At 50.7% G+C, this 25,104-nt stretch overlaps 1 protein-coding gene across 1 annotated transcript; it reads left to right on the top strand.

The window, feature by feature from the left end:
- The first annotated feature begins 812 nt into the window (after positions 1 to 812).
- LOC146896106 (ankyrin repeat and MYND domain-containing protein 1-like) lies at positions 813 to 24,633 on the top strand. The gene is made up of 8 exons (XM_085696373.2): positions 813 to 1,068; positions 2,095 to 2,202; positions 3,032 to 3,163; positions 4,306 to 4,419; positions 4,738 to 4,903; positions 11,213 to 11,288; positions 12,036 to 12,196; positions 24,020 to 24,633. The coding sequence occupies exons 2-8, from the start codon at positions 2,146 to 2,148 to the stop codon at positions 24,181 to 24,183; spliced, it is 870 nt and encodes a 289-aa protein (XP_085552499.1). The 5' UTR covers positions 813 to 1,068; positions 2,095 to 2,145; the 3' UTR covers positions 24,184 to 24,633.
- The last annotated feature ends 471 nt before the right edge of the window (positions 24,634 to 25,104 follow it).

Here is a 25,104-nt window from a genome sequence, read left to right as displayed (position 1 = left end):
GTTGTGGAAACCGGAAAGGGTTGCAGAAAGGTATGCATCCTCTCCTCTGCTCAGACAGCAAGGACCCTGACAAACCCCAAACCAGGGCCTCACCTGCCTGGCTGCAGACCGGGTTTCACCCTCGCCGCACTTCCTCCGCAGCTGCAGTCTCTGACCCCGCTCCACATCGCAGCCTCGCTTCCTGGGGAGGAGGGCGTCACGATCACGGAGCTCCTGCTCCACGCCGCCACTGACGTGGATGCCAAGGCGGCCGACCAGGACGACATCTACAAAGCTGGCAAGGTGTGGTTCTGTTTGGATCTGCAGCTTCGCCTGCTGACAAGGGGGGCTGGGTGACAAAGTGACCCGTGTGAATGCTCTGACCATTATGCTCCTGACCACGGCCCCTCCTAGTGTGGGCAGGTCAGGTGAGTCAGCACCCAACAGTGGCCCTGGGAGGAAGCAAGCTTGACACACTTAGGAGACTCCAGGCAAAAATAATTGATTAAAGGGCTGGAGATGTCGCCAGGAATGGTGGCACATGCCTTTAATTCCCAGTACTCAAGAGGCAGAGGTGGGCAGATCTTTGTGAGTTCCAGCACAGTCTAGTCCACACTGTAAATTCATAGGGAGACCTGTGTCAGAAAGTGGCAGGGGAGGGGGGGAGTCTGGAGCTGGGGCTCATTTGGTAGCCCGGTTTCCTCAGTATCACATAGTAAGGAAACAAAGACACCATCATCACCACCACAACAAAAGCAAGCTTGGTGGTGCATGCCTGTGAGTCCAACCCTCCTGAGGGTGTTCTGAGTGCTGTGGGAGTCACGTGGCTCTGGGAGGATTCGGAGGGGTGTGCGGAGGGCTCTGGGGGAAGACACTCCACACCTATAGTCTGCCAGCAGGCACTCCTGAACACATCAGATCTGTCTCAAGCCTTGTGTTTACCAGCAGACTGACTTCCAGCCCTCAAGCCTGAAGCTCAACAATGAACCTGGCCCACCCAGAAGCTACTACACCGTGCACTCGTTAGTCCCGGAAGAGGGTGGGCGCACGGCTCTGCATGTGGCCTGTGAGCGGGAGGACAACAAGAAGGTGAGCAGCCATGGGGCCCTGCCCTGGGGTCGACTGGTTTCTCAGACTGTGGAGTGTGACGGTGGGGGTAAGGAAGGGGCCGAGCCCTGGGCCCTGAGTCCCGCGGGGTGCTGTGTGAGGAATGTTAGGCCAGGCAAGAGCTGTGTTCAAAAGTGGCATGTATGTGCCTATAAGCTATTACCTCAAAGTTGGTGTGTATGTGTGTGCTTATGTATCTACACATGTGGGTATAAGTGTGTGCACATTCTCTCTAGAACCCCAGAGGACAGCTGTGAACTCTGGGAACAGGGGCAGGGAGATTCCAAGAAGGCAGGCTGACCAAGGCTCCGGCCAGTGTGAGGCATCAGCCTGAACAAACAATTTTCCCTTCATGTGTATTTCAGAATGAAAAGTCCCAGGCAAGTAGGAGACACTAACGTGGCACTATCATTAGGTAGTGGAGACATCAGTGGCGAGGGCGTGGGGTTCAGAGTCCATAGCTGCGGGCATCAAGGCCGCGGTAGTCAACCTATTACACCGCCCTTATCTGGTGAGGATGGAGAAGCTTTCCCAAGAGCCCCTCCGCAGATTTCTGGCGTGTCATTGGCCAGTCACTAAGACTGCAGGGAAACAGGCTGGGGAAGGAGATTGGTCCCCAGCTCCTAGGGTTTGTCACATGCTGAGGGCATAGTGTCGGTAAAGTGTATAGGGCAGCTAGAGAGAAGTCCCTGAGGTGGGGGAAATAGAGGGACCACTGTGTGACCGACAGTACTGGGGAGAGGCTGCCAAGTGAGCCCAGGTAAAGGAACTTCCCCCCATCATCCCAGTGCCTTTCCTGTTTGCTTCCTGTAAATGAATGCTTGGGGTCTGTCTGAGCATCCTCCATCTCCCCCGTCCCATGTCCCTGTTTGGAGTTTTTGCTTAGGTGGTGCTGGTGCAAGGAGCCAGCAGTTGAGTGACTGGCTTGACTTTAAAGGTGACGATAGTGTTGTTGATGGTGTGTAGGGGATCCTCTGATTTCGTGTGCTTCTGCCTTTCTTCCCACAGTGTGCCAGAGACATAGTCCGGCTCCTTCTCTCGCACAGAGCGAATCCAAACATGCTGTGGAGCGGCCACTCCCCGCTCTCCCTGTCCATTGCCAGTGGGAATGACCTGGTGAGCCTCTCTGCACCCACGAGCCTGACTCCTGCACACCTGTACACTCAGTGCCTGTATGTGGTGCTCATGTACCCAGTTCCTGTGCACCCGGCAATTGTGCTTTCTCTGTCACCATTGACCCCTTTCCTCCAATCAGCCACTGGGTTTGCTGTATCATTTTCCACTTCTCCATCTATTGGTTGGTTCATCTACCCAATCTCCCACTTACTAACCCATCTAGCCACCTACCTGACAATCTAACCACATAGCTACTCAGCTTTTCCCTTACCTACCCAGACGTCCATCTACCTATCCACCTACTCGTCCACCCTCCCCCTGGCCTACACAACCTCTCACCCATCCTTCCTTTCATTTAACTTTGCTTACTGAGTACCTTCAATGGGAAGGAAGGAACCACTATGCGCAGTAGGTTTTGAATAGAGTCTCCGCTTTGAGGATCCCCCTACACACATCACAGCTGGGGGAATCAGGCCCTACACCAGCACGTAGCACAGTTTTAGATATTGATGAGTATCATGAAAGAAAAAGGAGAATTGGGGAGGAGCAGGCAAAGGGCTCAGACAGGATGCGTTCCCGGCCAGTGGTACGTACCTGCCCAAGAGCCACGCTCTTTCCTGGGCTAGAAAGTGAGACATGAGCAGGACCCATCAGAGCAGCTGCATTGGAGCAGCACCAAGAGAGTGTCATTACCCGGCCCTGGGTAGAGCTGCAACTCCTCCCTAAGGAGCTTCACCACGATCCTTCCCACCCATTATGTTCCCCGTGGGTGGGACCTGTGGATCGTACCCAGGGTTATGGTCACTGAGGAGTCTGTCTGTGTGTCCAGGTTGTGAAGGAGCTCCTGTCCCAGGGAGCTGACCCCAACTTGCCTCTGACCAAAGGCTTGGGCACTGCCCTATGCGTTGTATGTGACCTGGCCTATGAGCAGCAGAGGAGCACCGAGAACAAGATTGCCCTGGTGAGGGGAAGCATGGGAGGATGCTGGGGACGAGGGAGGGGGATGGTGAGTACTGGCTGGGGTCAGGGTGGGATAGGCGGCGTCATCCTAAGATCGCGTCTTGGCTAAAATAGACTAAAGGACCCAGCATTCTGCAGCCAGCACCCGCCTCCCACAGTGCTTGGGAAACGAGATGGTGTTAATCTGTTGACAGTGTCTGGACCTGGCAGGCCCGCTTCTGCATTGTGGGCTTCTTGGAACCCAGGGTTTTTGACCTGTGTGAAGGAAATATGCTAAGAAAGTAGACATTTGTATCTTTCCACAATGCCTAAATATATTTATTTAGGTGTTTTTTGGTGTGTGTGGGGGGGAGGTCCTTGTTCTGTAGCCTCTCCCAGTTTTCAAATTTGTAATCTTTTGTCTCAGCCCCCTAAGCGCTGGAAATACAGCTGTCCTCCACCACACCCAGCTGTGGTTTATTGAATAACAGCCACATCTAGTCCACAGGCCGCTGCTCACCACCCCTCCTGATTCCACTGGTGAGCCAACTGCGGCCGTCACTGTTTCTTTTATTGTATTCCAGTCCTGGTTGTGAACTCTGACAACTCTCAGGTCACACATTGCACTGCACATAATAACATGCACAGGCTAAGGAGTGGTTCAGAAACAGGTGACGCGGAGGTGTTGTCCCTCCTGGTGTGCTGACAGAGGCCGCTTCTGACTTACGTAAGCTGGACACAGCTTTTGAAGGCTGACTGATGCTCTACTGTGTGTGCGTGCCACATTCTGTCTGTCCATTCACAATGTCACTGTGACCATGAATGGAGTCAGGGAGGGCTCCCTTCCACGGAGTGGCATCTTAGGATGAGGCTAGGTCAATCTTGCCTATTGTATTTGTCTCTGACTTTCTCACACACATGGGGCATGGCTACCCTGTAGAAAGCAGGGGACAACGATCCCTCTGGGCAGCTATGCTCTTTGGCTGGGCGGTGCCCTTTGGCTGTCTTTCAACTGTCCAGTGAGTGTGTTCACAGGACCCGAGAGCCATGCACAGCATGACATGATCACGCGTGGAACTGCCCTGCACACTCCAGTGTTGCAGGTGGCAGCTTCTGTCACCTTTCCAGGGGCCCTGTGTACTTAACAGATTCTGTGTTTTCCAGATTGACCGGCTGATTAGCTACGGGGCAGATATTCTGAAACCTGTGATGCTTGTGCAAGGTGACAGGATGGCAGTGGGGACAGCTGTGGACTATGGCTACTTCAAATTCTACCAGGTGTGGCTTCGTTTCCTGAGCAGGACCCCTCTGAGACTTGGCTCCTCTTGGGCAAAGCTAGGAGTCCACAGCCAACGCTGGTCTTCCGGGGAAGATGACCTCATGATAGCAAACAGGTGCTCTGGGCACTTGTGGGCGAGTGGCCCTCTGTGTCAAGCAAGTGTCCTCTGTGTCCTCAGTCACATTTCCGGGGACAGAGAGATGACCTGCTCACTCAGTTACTCCGCAGTCTGGGCTGGGGGTGGCCTGAAGTCCGTGGTGAGCCTTGAGTGTCCTTGGCTGGCAAGTGACCCAGAGTGACCCCGCGCTCTGTCGTAGGACCGGAAGATCGCCCACTGTCCCTTCCACGCTCTGATGCCAGCAGAGCGGGAGATATTCATGGCCCGGAAAAGGCTGCTAGAATATATGGGCTTGCAGTTGCGGCGTGCTGTCCTCGTCAAAGAGAATCAGCTGGACGTGAAGGCGCTGTACCTGAGCAAACGGGGTAGGTGAGGCTTGTCAGGGTGCAGGACCTAGCTCTGTTCTTGCCCCAACGCCCTCATGCTTCAGGCCTCTATCCACTCACCCACATCCTTTCCGCACCTCCCCCACCGACGTCGTCCCTGACGGTTTCACTCTCAGTCATGTCAAACTGCAGCCCGCCCTGTTCCAACTTTCCCACACATGGCTACACGCCCGCTACTCATTCCCAACACCCCGATTACCCACCGTGCACATAATCATCATACCCACAGATGCCTTCACTTACATTGGCCCCAAAGCACACCTATTCACCCACATGACACTCCCACACATGAACCACCGCCTCCACCATACACCCTGCATTCACACACACCAATACCTGCTTCAAAAACATGTAGGATCCACTTATCTTTGCACATACACCAACCTGGACACCTTCCTGATGGCCACAAATTTGGCCACAATTAAATATAATCCTCTCTTTCCCCTACAGAGTAGCCCGCCCCTATCCCACAACTATATCCGCCACACACATGCACACCTACCCACCTGCACACTCACACCCCGATATCCTGAACCCCCCTACACGTGCTCATCCTCCCCCTCTCCCATGCTCACACCCACCTACCCCTGTTCTCCACAAATAGTTCCCAGCTACACACCCACGCTTACACGCAATCTTCACACCCAAGCTTGCACACTGAACGACTGCCCTCTCTTATACACACAACCAGCCCCCCCCACACTATTTACATTCCCACCCGTAAAACTATTAGCACATTTGTGGCCAGAACCTAATTATTGTACACACACACACACAGCCACCAACTATTCCTATACCTTTGTCCCTGCCCATGCTACTAACTGATCCTGACGCAAATAGTTGTCCCATTTGGAAAGAGATGAAGAATGAGGAGGCCGAGTTCTGGCCAGTGTGACTGGAAGGTGACGCCTGTATTCGTATGCAGACTCTACTGCAGGGCACAGGCTGTGCCTTTGCTGTGATACCACCGAGAATTCTGGTCCTCTGATCTCTCACAACCGCTCCTAGGCAGGGGACTGGCTGAGGGAAGCTGGCTGAGAAGATCTGTCCAGACAACCTCTCCTCTCCCTCACTGAGTAGATCCCAAAGTAGGGATATCACCCATGGAGAGAGATTTGCCATCCCTCACTGTTTCCAGAGCCTTGCTGGAAAAGCAGTAAGCTTTGACAGAGACACAGACTCATTTTCAATAGCGCATCGACCAGTTCAGGCCCGATAGTGAGATGCACCTATGAGGGAGTTGATCCACTGGTACCACAGGCTGAACTGCAGGATGACTTACCGCTAGAAAGAGTGAGGAGAAATGAGGGCAGAGGAGCAGTCGGAGTTTAGAACAAGCTCAGGCACTGGCCTTGGAGACTTTCCCCTGAAGTAGCTGCAAAGTGAGTGACTCACTCCGAGGGGTCACTTATGTTCCAGGAACACTTCTGAAACCAGTGGAGTAACCAGCCCAGCACTGGTAGAGCTGATATCTAGGCAGTCATGGACAGAGACAGAGAGGGTGACTGGGTCCATGCCCTAGGCTGCACTTCATGGGGAGCAGTATCGGGAGCTTTGTGCTGTGGGATGGGGACACCTCATAACCCGGATAACCACCAAACAAGTGAACAGCAGCAAGCCTGGGCTGTGGTGTGGGATTAGGACCTAGCACAACACTATGACCAACACAACAAGACACATGCAAAGAAAGAGGGTCTGACCCATGTGCTAGCATGAACCACAGAGATTCCTGGCGAGGACGCAGGTGTCAGATTTAACAGCAGCACCATTATAAACATGTTCAAAAAACTAAAACACACTGTAAAGAAGTAAAGGAAGGTACCCTGACAACACCTTGCATAGTAGAGAATTTCAGTAAAGAGTGTAAATTATCAAAAATACCAGGTGGGAATTCCAGTGTTCACACTCAGTTCTGCCCCCTAGTTCACTCTCTTAGAGGGTCTCGGCTGTACCTGAAAAAAAAAATTATCAATCCAGAAGACAATAAACGGATGAGTTCAGTCTGAAGGGGAGAAAAGACGGTACCAAGATAAAAGCACTGAGTTCAGCAGAAGTGAGGCACCCGTGAGCTCATCAGCACACATGGTGGGATTCCACAAGAGGAAGAGAAAGAAGCAGGAGGCGGTCCAAGATGTGTGCTTACGGTATCCCAGGGACACTAAAAGTGCTAATCAGTACATTCTAGAAGATCAACACCTAAGTGCAAAGAAATCCAGAGACACTTTATTGTGAAATGCCCGAAACCCCTGAAGACCAGGGGGACATCAGAGCATCAAGAGCAAAGATGGCTTAGTCCTTACAAGGGAGTACCAATAGTTGACTTCTCATCAAACACTGCTCTTTTGCTTTAAAACTATCGTCAACTTTTCTATGTGTGCGATTGTTTTGTCTGCACGTATGTATGTGCACCACTTGTGTGCCTGGTGCCCAGAGAGGCCGGAAGAGGGTTCTGGTTCCCTTGGACCTGGAACTACCATGTAGGTGCTGGCAACTGAACTCAGGCTCTCTGAAGAACAGCCCATGCTCTTCACCACCAAGCCACAAAAATTGCTCCTGACTAAGATGTCTTCTTTATAGCTAGCAAAACTATCCTTAGAGAAAGAAGGCAAAAACAAGACCATTCCCAGATAACAGAAGCCAAGAGTTGTTAGCAGACCCTGCTTAACGGAGTGTGAGAAGTTCTAAAAGAACGGTGGCTGTACACAAGGGCACAGTTCCTCCTTCTTCTCTTCCTGATGAGTGTAGTTCTCCCACAATAGCAGATCTAGTGCCCTCCTTAGCCATGGTAGCCTGGCATTGTCTGCAGGTCCAAGACACACACACACACACACACACACACACACACACCAACACAAAGCAAAAACGCAACACCCCACTATGTAAGGTTTCTGCAAGTGGTTCAAAGATCATGCAAGGTATAAGGGAACGATTAGTCAACACAATCCACTAAGTTCCATGCAAACAGACCATAATATTGAATGCTAAACTGGGGCCTGCTTTTCCTCTTCATTCTGCCGGTTCAGGGAAGCAGGAAGTTTACTCCATAGCCAAGAAAGCCCCAATAGAAGCCCTTTCTTCTAGAAACCCCCAATCGGAGGTCTTTTCCTCCAGAAATCTCCAACAGGAGGCCCTTCCTTTCTGGAAACCACAGAGGACCGCAGTCTTCATGCCGTCTCTAGCTGCTCACTCCACAGGCCAGGCTCTACACCGAGTGCACGTCCCCTGTGATGGGAAGAGAGCCTCCGCTGTTGTGCCTAATCTCCCTTGCTGGACAGAGAGAGGCACAGCCTCAGTTTCAGTGTTGATGAAGATCCTGGGACCCTGACCACCTTGTCCAGTTGGTGGGGGCAGGATTCCATGCCAGGAGACGCACGCTGTGAAGACCTCCTACTCTGCACTGGGTACTCAGTTTCTAATGTGAGGGGTGTCCCTTAGAGAGACGTGTGCCATTGACTCCAGGACCTCAGCTCATATTACTCAGAGGAAAAACCCATTGAACAGAGAGCCCTAAATCTCTCTCAAGGATGTAACATTATTGTAACTCAGTCTGGCCTGTTGGTGTCCTCAGAGCAACTAAAGGTTTTGAGGGTGACTGGGAAGAGAGTGGCAGCCCAGCTGGAGGGACAAGCTAGACAGCTGTGACTAGGAGCCAGTGAGCATGGGGGAAGTGGCTGGAAAGAGCAAGCAGCCAACACCGATCTGGGCCTGTCCTTGCAGCCAGCCCCGACTTGGCTGTGTGGGTCTTTCGAGCAAGTTCTGCCAGGAGGGAGCACTGTTGGAAGCCAGTGACAACCAATCAGCAATTCAAGAATTAAACAGCCAGGTGTGGTCAGGGAAGACCCTGCTCAAGCCACCGTCTTCCTGGGGTGACCATGGAACTCCTAAGGCTGTACCTTCCAAGGAGAAGCGTAGTACTGGGAGCAGGGGAGAAGAGATCCGTCGGCTACTGTTCTCATTGCTGTGATGAAATTCTGAAGAGAGCTATTTCAAGGAGGAGGAAATTAATTTGATTCATAGTTTTAAAAGGGGAAGGTGGGAAGGCCTGGTGGCAGGAGCTGAGAAGCAGCTGGTCACGTGACACCTCCAGTCAGGAAGCAGAGAGAGGTTAATGTTGCTGCTCCAAGTTGCTTTTTTCTCTTTACTCATTCATGGCCCACAGCCTGGGGGCTGGACTGCCCACATCAAGGGTGGCCTTCCTGTGTCAGCTAAACCTGTCTGTCTCTTTGGCAATTCTAAATTCTGCTGTTTGCCTATCAAGATGCATGATCACTAGTCCATTTATTGTCAACTTGGCCTCTAAACACATCACCCTTTAGTTTTATTTTTATTACCTTTAGGTTGTATGTGTGTGGTAGGTGAATGTGTGCTTTGGCACACACGTGGCGGCCAAGACAACATGTAAGCATCAAGAATCAGTCCTCTCCTTTTACCACGTGGGTAGCAGAGATTGAACTCCGGTGGTCAGGTATGGTGGAAAGCACTGTCTGCCTGCTGAGCCCTCTCTCCAGTTCACATGCCCCTTTAAAATCGTACTATTCTACTGGCTTTCCTAGGGCCTCCTTCTCATCTCATAACGCATGGGGTGAACCTCCCCATTCTAAAAGAGAGGACCAAAGATAGTGTGGTGGTGATGTGGATGACAGTGGCCCCCATAGGCTCATGAGTTTCAAGGTTTGGCCCTCAGTTGGTGAAATCACTTGGGAAGGATTAGGGGACTGGAGGAGGTGCGGCACTGGGGCAGGCTTTGCGGTTTTCAAAAGTCCATGCCATTCCCAGTTAGCTTTGTCTCAGGTTTGTGAACCAAGATGTAAGCTCTCAGCTACTGCTTCAGCAGCCGTGCCTGCCCGCCTGATGCTATGCTCCCTGCCCTGATGGGCTTGGACTCTAGCCCTCCGAAACTGAGTCCCAAATAAACTCTTCTGTAGCTTCTCCTGGTCGCAGTGTCGGATCACAGCAATATAAAAAGTAAGCAAGGCAGACAGCAAGAGAAGATTGGAGTAAAGCAAGACCAGATCTCAACAAGGCAAACACCAAATCCTACAGCCTCCTTTCTACACATCTGGAGATTTTCTAGAACTACACGGACTCCCAAAAGCTTTGGCTAGCCCCGCCTCAGGTTCTACTGCACCTCCTATCACCTCTCTCATGCTAGCTCTGTTTTCCTCACTAAACTTGCTGCCCGCTCTCACTGCTGATCCGAATAAGAACAAGGTGCCGTGACCGTGCCACAGCCCGAGTGCCATGCTGTCGTCTGCTAAAGAAATGTCTACGTTAGGGATTCAGCCTCCCCCACACTCTGGAGACATGGGTAGAATGAAGGTGGATTCTTTGCCAGAGTATAATCTGAATAAACTCCAGTCCAAGTCTCAAGGGAGTCCTGATCTTCTCAGAACCTCCATGGGCTGAGCCCTCACTGTCTGTGGTTCTTTATTTCTTTAGCCATTCTTGTTTTCCAAACTCCCCCAGAAAGGCCCACTGAGCTCGGTTTACAGCAGCAGTCGAGGGCAAGCCTATCCCTCCGCTCCAGACACTTCCACATTCCCCCCACACGTCAGTTCCTCCACATGGCCAGGGCCGTCACAGCCTCACCTCAGCCCCTGGCACTGGTTTTCTGGATTAGTTACTTTCCTTGTTACCATGGCAAAACTCCCAACACATGCCACTTAAGGGAGAAAGCATTCATTTTTGTTTATAGTTCACGAGTGAAGTTGTGCTGACAGAAGCAGGAAGTGGCAGGTCACCTTAGGTCCTCAGTCCAGCAGCGGAGAGAGATGAATGCTGGTCTCGGCTCATGTCTCCTTTTTATTTAGTCTGGGCCCCTGTCCCACGGGATGGTGCCACTTATATTAAGGATTGGTTGAGCCGTGTCAGTTGAGCCTGTCTGGAAATGCCCTCCCTGACACGCTCAGAGGTTTGCCTTCTAGGCGATTTTAAATCACCAAACTGACAAGATTAGCCACCGCTGTGGACTCCACCAATTCAGGCTTCTGAGCAAGGAACAACTGGCCTCTGAGAACGAGCAGGGAAAAATAACCAGGACTTCAGAGACAGATGGGAAGTCATCAGGGTGACTCCTTCAGAGTCTGCGAACTGGGCAAGGCTGCCAGGTAGCCTTTAGTGGTGTAGCAAGGCAGATCTTGAATGGAAGCGGAAGGCAACAGTAGAACCTAGGCAAGGGCTGCAGGTAGGTAAGCCCTTTGAAGCACAGGTGGTGGCCACGGGTGAGGACCCCTCCCCTAGCTGCCGTGCTCCCCTGCTTACCAGGTGCTAACTCAGCTCTCTCCACAGCGGAGCTGTCCCCCAGCCACAGGATGAAGAAGAGGAGCTCCAGCGTGCCTAAGACCTCAGCCTCAGATAAGCATCAGTGAGTGGATCCCTGGGGGCCACCTTTGCTCTTTGTCCTGAACAGCAGAGCCTGGGCCAGGCAGCCCGGCGCAGAGGCACAGGCTCCAGCTGGAATGAGGCTAACAGATGGAGTCTCAGGGCACACTCAGTGAACTGGGTTGTCTGGGGGGGGACACACGAGCTCTGCATCCTCAGGGGGGTGACCACCTCCGGCGGCAGAGCTCAACCACTGTTTTTCCAGGAAGTCCCATCATCCTCTTGCAGGGTGTTTCTGTGACAGACTCTGTAGTCACCTGTGCTGTGTGCCTTCTGGGAAGGACCCATACATATGCGTGGGAACATCTGCACCATTAATCCCAAGGGACAGGACAGGGCTAGAGAGGGCGGTAGGGAGAATCTCCTCTGGAAACGGAGGTTGGTTGTTGAGTCTTACCCCACACATGAGCTCTGAGGTCTGCCCTCGAGTAGCTGACTCATCTCAGCCACGCTGCTCACGACCCGTTTCTCTGTGCTGGTAAGCTGCCATCTAGCCTCCAAGTTGGATGCACAGACTTTGCCTGAGCAGCCTTTATGGCAGAACCTGTGGTGGGCCCAAAGGCTCCGTGTGTATTAACTGTTGAGAATAACCGTGTGGAGACCATTGTGGGTGGGGACATCAGGGCTTCTGCCCATATGTGGTGGCTGCTCTGCCTGGTGGGATGTGTGGACATGACTGTCTTAGGAGCTCAGGTGTGGGCACAGACCTGACCTTGGGATTCTGTCACAGCGTTGCCTTTTACAAGTTTTGCTACCAGTGTGGTCGCTCCATTGGGGTCCGCCTCACACCCTGTCCCCGCTGCTATGGGATCCTGACCTGCAGCAAGTACTGCAAGACCAAGGCCTGGACCGACTTCCATAAAAAGGACTGCAATGACATCATGATCTTGAGTAGGTTGGGTGCCATGTTGGGATGGGCTGGCGAGGGAGGGGCCTTCTGCTGCCTCCCGGGACAAAGATGTAGGCCTTGGGAGTGGGTGGGGGAGAGAATCGCCATCTCCCTTGGAAGCTCTTTCATGCTGTTTTCCTAGAATTTACAGCCAGGACTGAATGGGTAGGGGTGTGTGTGTGTGTGTGTGTGTGTGTGTGTGTGTGTGTGTGTTGAGGGGTTGAAAGGGGAGGATAGAGCAGGGAGCCATCCTGGCTCTTCACCTGTGGTGATGTCTCTATGCATGGCCACTACCTGGGAAGTGGTCATGTAACTTCCTTGCAGAACTGAGATACGGGTGCCAGGCGATTTGCTGTCACCGGGCATCTGCTAGTCACATGCAACACAAGATGGTGCTTACCATAGGGGCTGCTTCTAAAGTGTCCACTTAGCAGCCCCCCTTAGAATTTCTAGCAATGTGGGTTCCAACAGGTGTCTGCTTCTATGAATGGCATCCTTGATCCTTTCCCCTGGCTCTGTCCTCCCCTCCATCCTCCTCCTCCCTGGATCTATGCCCTTCCCCTCCATCCTCCTTCTCCCTGGATCTATGCCCTTCCCTTCCCCTTCCTCCCCACTGACTCTACTAAAGTGGTGAATAGCATGGGGGTCTGCCTATATTCTAATACTGGCATTTTAGGGGGCATTATCTACTGTCCTGGACTTGGCACCTGCCAAGTGGCTGGGCTGCTCCTCTATAAAACCAGGATTTCCTGTTACAGGTACCCTCAGTGGGATTTACCCAGAATTTGGTAATAGCTTTTGCCTTGCAGATCTTGCAGGGAGCTGTCTTTGAAGGGTGACCATAGCCAGCCCTTCCTATTGTTGCAGGCAGCACTTCCAAGCGCTGGGCAAAGCGTAGGGAAGTTGATTGCAGGCTGTAGCTGAGTGAGGTGGGGGCTCACTCACGGGTAACCCGTAGAGTGGGGGCAGCTCAGGGAGAGAAACATTTTGGTCTAGGAAGCAAGGCATAGTGGTCACTGCTCCTGGGCCTGGCCTCCATAGGGATACTCCAGATTCATCTACCCTTTGAGTCTCTTGCTCAGGCCCAACAGTTGGTCCTCCATACCCCTCCCTGTGCCTCCTCTTATCCATCCAGTGCCCCATTTGGATGACTCGGTGTGGAGGGTGGCAGAATCCCTGTGAGGGGACAGCGCTTGGTGCTGAGGCTGCGGAGGAGCCCAGGGTTGCGCCCTGTGGTGGCCTCGTGCAAGAAGTGTGTGCGCTGCTGCAGCTGCATGTCACCTCCTCCCGACCTGGCAATAAAGTAACCTATGGTGTGTTCTCAAGTCTGTGTCCTGGGCCAAATCTCAGAATCCCTGTCCTTGCTGGTTATGACTAGCCTGGTAGTCTCTCATAAGGCCTCTGGTTATGACTAGCCTGGTAGTCTCTCATAAGGCTGAGCTGTGGCGTGCCCAGTACTCCAGGAAAGAAAAAGGGCTGGTAGACTGGCAGACCAGGGGTAAGGACTCTGCTAGAGAGCTGACTGCAGGGCAGTGACAGCTCCTGTTTCATGCTGGCACTGGCTCTCCCAGTTGGAGGCGTCCCCCGGTCCCAAAGAAGAGTCATTTTCTTCTGTCTCGGTTTCTTCCAGGGACTCCAACTCCCAATGGGGTCCAGGGTACTCTCGTGGTGCATTAGTTGCATGTCTGCCGTGTGCTCAGCTTGTCCTGAGGCCACAGTGGAAGTCACAGGGACTGATGAGGGTAAAGGGACAGGACTAGAGCAAGGCAGTGTGGCCAAGGCTGGCAAGTCTGCCCCGGAGAATCGGTTCCGCTTTCAGGGTGACAAAGAGGGCAGCCAGGCAGAGAGGACTGTAGCCACTTGCCTGAAGGTAGACAGGCCTAGGGGTGCCTGGGGGAGGAAGTGGGTGGGGCAGAGAGCACAGGACTGAAGAAGAGGTGGAAAGGGGGCTACAGAGGACTGGGGAAGACACCAGCTGGGCAGCCTGTCTCCTGGCAGCAGCGTTTTGAATTCTACTCTAAGGGGGAGGTTCATAGAGGTGGCAGGTAAGGCTAGCATATATGTAGGTGAGAACGACCATAGTCAGAGGAACAAGCTGTTCCTTGTGGAACTCAGCTACAGATAGCTTTCCAAGAGGGACTCCTGACAGGCAGGGACTAGAGCTTTGTCCCCTAGCACTGATCGGTTGTTACCATGGGTGACCTAGCTCCTTGTTCTAGAATGCTAGCATTGGTGGTCCTTCCCGGTTGGGGTGCTGGTGCCCATGCCAGCAGCCGGTGTGCATGAGCATCCCACTTCCAGTCCATTAGCAAGGAAGGAGCTTTCCACGCTTCTTAAGGAAAGCAAGAGCAAGCAAATGCAAATGACAGTTACCCTGATACCAGCAAGGGTCTCCAGGCATGCAGGATGCAGGGACAAGCCAGGGACACACTCACATGCATACCTAAAAGTAAGGGCATTCCGCTGTTCCAAACAAGGCCATGGACACCTTTTATTTGTATTTTTTCTACAACATTTTCTCCAAGTGAAAGCCCTATCATGTTTTACTAAAATATGTGCTAATTGTTTTCATTTTATCTTGTATGAATGCTTTGCCTGCATGAATTTTTGTATACAAATGCCTGGCTGATGACTGCGGAGGCCAGAAGAGGGCACCCGATCTCCTGGAATTGGAGTAGTGTATGGTTGTGGGCTACCGTGTGGCTGCTGGGTGTTGAACCTGGGTCCTCTGAAAGAGCAGAAAATCGGCTCTTAACTGCTGAGCCAGTTTTCCAGCCACCCCTAATTGTTTGAAAGGAGGTAATAGTGACAACCATATTAACCTTAGGGTCCATTCTAAACACTTTGGGGAATATATTTAGATTTTAATCTGTGGCTGCACACAGCCCTCCAAGACGCCATGCACACATGCACACACACCTCTCTACTGAGTTCTGCCTTGAACAGTATGACAGTTACTGTGACCTAAAGCTTACTTTCTAATGCACTTGTTCCACAATTTCTCAATTAGTCGTGGAGGTTGGTTGGAGTGACAGATTATAACTCAGGCCATTTTGTCCTTCGGTCGGCAAAGGGTCCCCCACACATGCACACACTCATTGGGGTTTTGTCCCTTCCATTGGTTTCCAGGAAGCTTCCCTGTGTTCTGAAGTGTGCTCTCGGAGGTTACGTGGGCCTAAGAGAGGTGGGTGCCACAGAGTGACCATGTGTGACATCTGTTCGTGGTTGGTGTGAAGTGTGCTCTCGGAGGTTATGTGGGCCTTAGAGAGGTGGGTGCTACAGAGTGACCGTGTGTGACATCTGTCTGTGTTGGTGTGAAATTTATGTTCTTTCATCTTCTTTCTCACACTTCCTGTGTGAAGAACTCGGCGGCATCGCGACTCCTTTTTCTGTCTTACCTGTAAAGTGGCTTCTTGCAGCCCTGGGCTGTACCACATGAAAGCTGTCAGATCCATCCATCCCTGAGACTGAGGGCGCTGTCAGCTGATGACTTAATTCAGCTGTTCATAGCTATTTTAGTATGCCACCCACTGACCTGTGGTTTCATTGTCTACCTGGAACTGAAAGGTCCTGGGTCTTCCCTCCGATGGCCAGCGGCAGTCGTGTCTCTCCCTGTGAACTGCAGGAGACTCCTAAGCCTGTGGCCTCCACCTGCAGGGCCGTGACACCTTTTCTCGTCTGCTGGACAAACCCACTCATACCTCCCTGAAGCCCTTTTAGATATGATTGCAAATTTGGTCGTCGAGTTCAATGATCTCGCTGGAAGTTTTGCGGTTGACTGGTTTCGTGAGAGACAGTGGGGAACCTGGAAGTACTGACACCCCGTAGGTTCGATGTGAGGCTGTACTTTCGTCGTTTTCTTTGCATGGGATTCGTTGATGGCTCCTCTCTGGCTTTCACATCACATCTTACCTGTGGAAGTCAGCGTATCCCTGCCCTCAAAAGCAAAGCCCATTGGAGCCCTGTCCCTCCCATCCTGATTATCCTGCATGATGTTGCTGGTTTCTCTGTCTCCTCCTGAATCAATCCCTCCTGGCCTTACTGCTCTGGGGTCTCCCTGCCACGGCAGCAATGCCTATCTTTAGCCCCACCCAGACTTGCTGGCCCCTTGTGGCTCCCTGCTGTGTCCACCTCCACTGGGTGGCTTTCGCTGGGTCCTTGTCTGTGCCTTTCCTGCTAGTCACAGGCTCAGAGATGTATTGTCTCTTCTGGATCGACTCTGTTGTGAACTGGCACCTTTTAGGTCATAAGACATGGTGGCCTGGTCCCTGTGCCTCAGGATCCCACATTCCAGCTACATTTACTGTATATTGGTGGAAAGAAGGATTGAGTGAGAGCGGGAAGGTGGGGCAAGGCATACATGGATGGGGTTGCTCATTAAAGCAAGGAGGGGCTTTGTGGCCCTGGGCATATGATCTAGAAAAGCCCCCCCCCTTTTTTTTTTCCAAGAGAGAGAGGTTACTCTGTGAAACAGTCCTGGCTGTCCTGGAACTCGAGAAAAGCCCCTCTTAGCAGGGAACTTTGCTTCTAAGAAGAAGAAGAAGTGAGATACTAGGGGAGGGATGGGGCCGGAAATCCAGGAGGGAATTGTATCTATGCTCTTTCCAGGAGCAGCCCCTCCCCATCTTCTTAGAGCCTTGGCAATTCCTGTGGAGCAGTGAACTTTCTCATGGAGCCAGGTGGCTTGTACTCCAGAGCAGCTGGAGGCCTGAACTATCAGGCCAGGGAACAGAGGAAAAGGGAAGAAATTCTAAAGTGGTCATGTCCCATGCCACTGATGCTTCTGCCTGCAGGGAAGAGAGGTGATACTAAAAGCTGGTATTCACAGCAGAATCTCTTTCCTCCTCACCTTCAGTAGGGCTGCTGGCCCTAGTGCTGTTTGTGGCTATCGTGGGTACTCTGGGGCAGGTGGTGTCGGGTAATAACTGCGGGGTCACTTGGAACACGGAGGGAAGAAGTAGGAGAGGTCCGCACATGGCCGGATGGAGGGCGGGGCCTCCTCTACCATATACCTGCTGTCTACCGGAACCTCAACACAGCCCTCTCTAGGGGAAAGCCCAAGCACTTGTCGCAGCATCTCAGAATCGGTCCTGTGGCTCCTGCCACCAGCACCTTTTCTATCTCAGGGGCCTTATGCATAGTATTGAGACCACTGGGTGAGCCTTTTGTGCTGTCCTATGGTAGGGATGGGACAGTAGGGGAAGGAGATGCCACAAACCCCAACAGCTGCTCTGTTTTCTCTCTGACACTCTCTAGCTACCTATGCCCTGGCTGCTCAGCTGCCAAGCCTCCACCTTGAAGCTAACTTCCGTCCCTGTTGGGAGATGCGCTCCTTCTCTTGTTCTAGCCTTGGCACTTCCCCAAAGTAACCCACTCAGGCAGGCAGCCCTCAGGAAATCAGGACTGCCCTGGACCTGCACTTCCTGGGGGACCCAGTGGGCCAAAGCAGCAGGGGCTCAGGATTCAGTTTAGAGTTCAGTGTATAGAGGACACGTGCCTCCATCAGGTGCCCCTAAATCAGGGAAGCTGTTGAGCAGAGTGGAACTGAATCTCTGCCTCCGAGCTGTCCCGATGGTTGCCAGGCACTGCTGGGAACCTGAATGTGGAAAGGACATAGTGCATGTCCAAGTGGTTGCCACTCTGCTGCAGCCCATGTGCTCCTGTTCTCGAAGCATGCAGGATCAGCTGGTGGGATGAGGAGACAAAGGGCAGAGACTGATAAGAGTTGTTGAGGCCCAGGCACCTTGGGAGGGAAGAGAAACCCTTTCTCTGGAGGCCACCTCCCTAGGGGGGTTCTTAGGCCATGCTTGAGGTGCCAATGTCTGTGGGACCCAGTATCTCCATCTCCGTTACCCCCAGAATCTCCTTCTCAGCGCTCACCTGGAATTTTGGGTTCTCCTTTTGGGCTAGACTCAGCAGCCCTGTCCTTTCTGTCTGGGTGAAAGGTGCCTTGTTATCCACCTGAGCCCTCAAAGGCCCCCAGGGAATGGTGCCAAAGCAAGGAGGCAAGACGGTGAGATGCGGGGTGTGGCAAGTGATCAGATTGGACTTTTAGAGAGCACAGACTCAGTGCAGGAAATGAGGGCAGAGTTGTAGGGGAAAGAGTCAGGAAGTGATGAATGTCATGGCCCTGGCCAGTCAGCAGGACAGGAACAAGAGGTGCCCGGAGGTCTCTGAAGGAGGCAAGACCTGGAAAGTCAATAAGAGGCAGCAAGAGAGGGCAGAGTCTGGGGCATGGAGTTAGAGTCTGGTTGTAGACCAGCAAGAATGGGCACCTCTTCTCAACTCCCTCCGACATCTGGCCTTTTGGGAGACTGGACTGCTGCCAGGATCCATGGCTAGGTGACCATCCAGGGCTTGGGAGGAAAGGCAAAAGAGCTGAGGATGGCCCTGAGAGGGTCTCAGATGGCAACAGCAAAGAGTAGCTTGGGTCGTGATGGAGATGGAAGCCTAGAACACGGGCGCCAGGGTTCCGTGCAGAAGTTTGGGAACCTCTGTGTTCTCTGGAGAGGGAGAAACGGGGCAGCTAGAAGAAGGGTCTGTGCTACACGCAGTGTAGCCGAGGCCAGGGCTGTGGCTTCCCTTGATCGTTTGTTCCTTTGAAGCCTGTGAAGGACATCCAGTCCCCTGTTTTCCCCCAGGCCCTGGCTGCCCCGGACTGAAGTCAGGAAGCCTCTTCAGACTACACTGCTTGGGAGGGCATCATCCACCCCCCCCCCCACACACACACTGTATTCTACTGGCCTTGTTGAGTAGCTGGATGTGTGTGCTTTCACTAATTCCTGGGCTTCCTGTATTCTTACCATGCCCATCCTTACCTGACTCCTGCTACTGTTTCCATTACTTTGGTTTTGTGGGCAGTTTTAAATAGAAAACGGAACATCTCCGCACCTCCGTAGTCTTGGTTCTTCCTCAGACACAGCTTTGGCTCTCACCGTCTTTTGTGCTTACATATGAATTTTAGGATTGCCCTATGAAAGATATTATTGGGATTTTGGTCTGTAGATTGTTTTGGATGGTATCAAAGCATTCCAGCAGTATTAATTTTCCCAATCCAGTTATGGTATATTTTCTTACTTACTTATGACTTTTTAAACTTGTTTGTCAATGTTTTCTGATTCCTAGCTTATAGTTTTTCACCTCCTTAGATACATTTATTTCTAAGTACTTTAATTTTCATGTTACTACAGAAGAGATTGTGCCCTTAGCTCCTCCCTTTCTTCTCTCGTGCCTTCCCTGTCCCACCCACCCCACTTTTCTTCTTGGCTCTGAGAAGCAAACACAGAGCTTTGCATACGTGAGACCAGCGCTCTACTTCTGTGCTATATCCCTAGACAAAGTCTTGCTGTGTAGCCTAGTCTGACCTTGAACTCTATCCTCCTGCCTCAGCCTTCTGAGTGCTGGGATTGAAGGTATGCACCACCACCTCTGGCCCCTTAGTTTCTTTTCAGATGACTCGTTGTTTTTATGTATGGACTTTATGTCAGTTCTACATCTTGGTACTGGGCTGAGACTTCTTGTTAGCTCTCAGAGTTTGGCGTAATTCTGCAGAGAAATACACATGTTGTTGTCTGCCAGTGAAGATAATGTGATTTCAGAACTGCGGCCCTTTATTTCCTCTTTCTTGTCTTTTGCTGTCTAGGACTTCTAAGCAATAAGCTGAGTGAAAGTGGTGAAATGGAATCCTCACCTTGTTCTTGATCTTAGATAAAGAGATTTTAGGTATTTTTGTTTGTTTGTTTTTTGTTCATCAAGTATGCTATTAGGTGTGGGTATATATATATATATGCTGCTTGTTCATTTCCCGGCCTTGTTGACAGAGGCTACTTGTTCATTTCCTGGCCACCCAGACCTGAAATAATTACACAAAAACTATATTAATTGCAGCGTTGCCTGGCCTATTAGCTTAGGTTTTTTGTTAACTCTTACATCTTAAATTAACCCATTTCTATTATTTTATATTTGACCACGAGTCTCGTGGTTTACCAGTAAAGTTTTGGAGGGCTGGCGACTTTCTCTTTTAGCGGCTACATGGTGTCTGACTCCACTTTCTTTTTTCCTCTATTTCTGCTTAGAATTCCCACCTTGCTCTATTTTGCCCTGCCATAGGTCCAAAGAAGCTTCTTTATTAATCAATGGTAATAAAACATATTTACAGCATACAGAGAGGAATCCCACATCACCTCCCTTTTCTGTCTAAATAAAAAGGGAAGATTTTAACTTTAACATAGCAAGATTACATACAACAAAACAGTTATCAAGCAAGAATTATAGTTGCAATATTTAGTCCATTTATATTTGGCAAATTAAGGAAAATACCCTATCATATAATAAAATACAGTCCCTCATAATAACCTAATTTTATTCTTTAACCATAAAAATATGTTATTTTGTCAGAAGTTATTTTTTAACATCTATTGTGATTACTTGGTGGTTTTTATTTTTTATTCTGTGACTATTTAATGCATCACATCGATTTGTATGTGCTGAAGCTCTTTGCAGCCCAGGGAGGTGACCCTGGGTCACATTCCATGATTTCTTCAATGTTCTGGCGATACTGACTGTGACAAGTTCACAGGGAATGTGGTTTTTCTTATTGTTCCCTTTTTGAATTTGGTGTGAGGGAGATCACTGCCCTGTAAAATGAGCCTATAAGACTCCCTACCACCCCCTGCTCTGTTTTCTGTGAGATTTAATCCTCCTTTAAATGCTTTGTAGAATTCACCCATGAAGTGCCCTTGTCCTGAGCTTTCATGTGGGGTTTGCCTGTTATTGCTGATTTAGTATCTTCATGTTTGTTATGTTTGTTCAAACTCTGTTTTTTCATAATTTAGCCTACATCCGTTAAATATTTCTAGGACAGTCTCCATTTCTTCCAGGTTTTCTAATGTGTAGGTATAAAATTATCTGTGTGTATGCTAGCCCACTCTATCTTTAGTATTTTTCAAGCTTGTTGCTCCCTTGTTATTTTCTGTCTGAATTATACACTCATCACCGAATATTATGGGATGCTGAAGTTACTGTGTACATTCCCTTCAGATGTGCCAGCGTTTGCCTTGTATGTCCAGTGCACTAGTGTTAGGCACACATTTATTTACAATTGCTATATCTGATCAATGAACTGCCTTCTTTATGATGACATGGTGACCTTGTGATTTGGACTGGAAATCTGTTTTGTCTGGTTGATAGAGACACTTCCTTTGCCTTTTAGTTACTGTTCACATAGGATATATTTTTAAATCCCTTCTCATTCAGCCCAGTGGTTGTCTTAGTAACCTTTCTGTTGTTACGACAAAACACCGTGATCAAAGGAACTTGTAGAAAATATTTATGGGGACGCATAGTTTCAGAGTGTGAGTCCATGGCCATCATGGCAGGGATCATGGTGGCAGGCAGGTAGGCATGGTGCAGGAGCAGTAATTGAGAGCTTACATCTGATCCACAAGTGCTAACCTCAGAGGTCCCCAGTGACACCTCTGCTAACACGGCCATTCCTCCAAATCCTTCCCCAAACAGTTCCACCGGCTAGGGACCAAACATTCAACGTAAGAGCCTGTAGGTGCTATTCTCATCCAAGCCATCACAGTGGTGAAATGAATTTCATATATAATGTATAGTTGGATCCCTCTGGCCCATCACAGTGGTGAAATGAATTTCATATATAATGTATAGTTGGATCCCTCTGGCCCATAACAGTGGTGAAATGAATTTCATATATAATGTATAGTTGGATCCCTCTGGCCCAGTCTCAGAGGTCTTGCTGTGGTCCCTATACTGGCTTCAGAATTCCTGGTCCTCCTACCTTTGCCTCCCAAATCCCAAGTATAGTTAAAAGTTTTGTGTAATTATTTTGTGGGTCATACCTGAACACTGCATTGACATCATTTCTATCCCAGCCTCTCCCTCTTCTAACTCCTTTTATGTCCTTCCACCCCATCTCAATTTCATGATGTCTTTATTATTGTTCTACATACAGACATATACACATGTATGTATATAACATAAACCTACTTAGTCCATTTAGTGTTGCTCATACATATATGCATTGTGGACTGACCACATGGAGTTAGATAACCTATCCCTTCTTCGGAGCTATTAATTGCCTCTAGTTATTAATCTAAGGGTGGGACCTTGTGAGATTTCCACCAACCATGTTGGCATATCAACTGGTATTGTTATCGTGCAGGTCTTGTTTCAGTAACCATATTTTTGAGATGTGCAGCTTCCCTGGCATGTCTAGAAGGCACTGTTGTACAGCACATGCCCAGGTCCTCTGGCTCTTAAAATCTTTCTCTTCTCTCTTCTACAACATTCCCTGAGCCCCATAGTCTATTTTAAGTTGATAGTAACTTCTTAGTTGCAAAAATTATATTGTTATTTCCCACCCCAGTTTATGCTAGTCTTTTTATATTGTGTATCCATTAACAAACCATTGCAGCTACATTAAAAAAAATTGCATTTGTCTGTTTTTAAGTAAGCTTTCTGAGTCACCCCTTCTTCTTCTGAGGTTTCTCCAATTCATGTTTTGTGAACACCCACAAAGGCTTGTCCTAACCCAATAGCCTCTGTTCCCCTCGCTTTCTCTCTGAGCACTTACAATTTTAGTTTGCCCGTGATATGGTTCTCAGGGTAAAGTTGTTTTTTTTGCCATATTGTGATTTTACAAATCTCAGCTTGCCGCACCAGTGTGTCTTGACTTCTCTTTCTTTGTGAGGATTTTGCTGCTTCTCTGTGTGTGACCCCAAGGCTTTTGCATTTGCTCATTATATACTGTCACCAGCTACTGACTGGGAGGGGGGGCTGGGGAGCAGCATATGCTTTCTTGCTCTCTCCTGAGAAGCAGGACCTTGTGGCACCCTGTTGTTCTGTCACTTGGGGGCCCAGCCCTAGCTTCCACCACAGGTATAGGTCTGCATTAGACACACAGCTCTGTTTACTGTCGACTCTCAGTGCTCCCCCTTCCCCCGCCACAGGGTTTAGTTCATCTGAAATCTTGTATAGGCTGCCGACTATGAAACATTCACACCTCCCCCTCGCTTTGATGTTTGTGAGGGAAGTGGTTCATCCTACAGTCTACCGTGTCCCTGTAATCCATTCAAACCCACACTTCAGAACACTCATCACGACGGGGCGGTTGGGCTGATTGCCCCTTTCGGCTGGTTCACTCCAGTGCTACTTCAGACTGCACTCACAGGTGGGCCTGTGCTGGAAATGAATGCTCCTACACATCCTTTCGGGATGTGTAAAAGGGAAGTGTTTAGTTACTAAGGTCTTACTTCCAGGGCAATCCATTTGTCCTCGAGCTGTGTGAACATGGGGCCGTTTTCATCTAGCAGGACTTTCTTGCAGAGGGAAAGCCTGCTGGGCAACGACTTTGCCCCTGTTCCTCACCAGGCAGTCATGGTTTTTAGCAAAGTAGCTGGCCAACTACAAAGGTGCCCTAGGAGTCCTAGCCCCTCACCCACCCAGGGTCACCTCGTTGGCTTTCTAACCACTGCCTTCTAATGTCTCGGGATGTATGGGCATGTGCATGGACGAGTACGGGTGAGTGCATGTGTGGGCTGAAAGCACCGTGCTGCTTTGCAGGATCGCCTGCAGGCGTGTGGGAGTACTGGCCGCTGCCACTAGGCCAGTCAGGAAGGCTCTGAGAACTCATGATGACGGAGAAGGGACTACCCTCTAGCTACCCTCTTTGGCAGCACTGTGGCAGGACTTAGATGCAAGGCGCTGACCTGGCATTTGTCTGGTGCTAGACCTGGCCCAGGCCTGGCTGCTGACTCCTGTATTGGGTACCCATCTCAGACATGTCCTCCTTTTCTTGACAGGGAGGACGGGCGTCCTGCCCCCACTGAGCGAAAGGTACATGTATGTGCCCACCCATATCCAGCTCAAAAAGAAAAAGCCAAAGGACCAGGAGCCCAAGTGTATCTGGTTCAAGGATTCAAAGCAGAAGGTGCCCACAAAGCGGAGATCTTGCTGGAGTATTTGACACAGTGCTCCATCTGCAGGCACCAGTGAGCACCCGCTTACTCAGCTCTCCCCAAAGGGATCTACCGAGTCTCACCCTCAATCCATGGCTGTCTATCCTGACCACTTGAGGAGAGAGGACTGTACTCCTTCCCACTCCCAGGGAAGAATCTAGGCCACTTGGCATCAGTGCTTCCCAGGACTTGCAAAGAGGCAGAAAGGACACAGCCGCCACCCTGGGCCTGGACACTGCGGGGACCCTTGGGTAGGGTCTAATACCCAGCAGGAGCTTGCCCGAGGACCCTTCCTTTTGGGAGATGTTTGGGTCTCCTTGGGCTGTGTGGTCGAGCAGCATTTGTGGGTTAGGGCTCTGCTGTTCCTTCGTGTCCCCATTGAATGGTGACACTGTAAATGTACTTTTTACAGCAGCATGGGCCACGGCTCCCAGATAAAGTACACATGCCACACCTGGCTGGCTGAGCAGGGCTTCTGAGTCTTGCTACTGAGTGAAGCTTCATAGCCATGGAGGCTGGCACTGTGTGCTCATATAGGGTTCTTGAAGTGAGGGTAAACAGGCCTGAATGTGTTGGGCTATTCAGGGTCTGTCTGCAGATGTAGGACAGCTCGGAAAAGACTGGACTGGGAGGACATGTCTGGTTCCTACACTGTTCTCCTGGGTACCTCGGAGGCACCCTGGCAGAAATGGGAACCTTTCTATGGGTAAGGCACATGTGCATTGAGGGGGGTTGGTAACGTGGAAGGTAGGTGGGGCCAGCGCAGGCTGGTATCCTAGCCCCTTCCTCCCATGAACTTTGGCATGTTCAGTTGGCACAGGTGGGCATCCTCCCAGCCAGGACTTGGAGAGGTGCAATGGTCAACCACCACATGGAAACCCTAGGACCTTGCTACAGCCGCAACCCACGCTTAAACCCCTTCCGCCAAG

The sequence above is a fragment of the Myodes glareolus genome, chromosome 1, assembly GCF_982192425.1.
Source record: "Myodes glareolus chromosome 1, mMyoGla1.1, whole genome shotgun sequence".
In the NCBI taxonomy this organism is placed as follows: domain Eukaryota; kingdom Metazoa; phylum Chordata; class Mammalia; order Rodentia; family Cricetidae; genus Myodes; species Myodes glareolus.
This window is presented reverse-complemented; position numbering and strand designations above follow the sequence as displayed.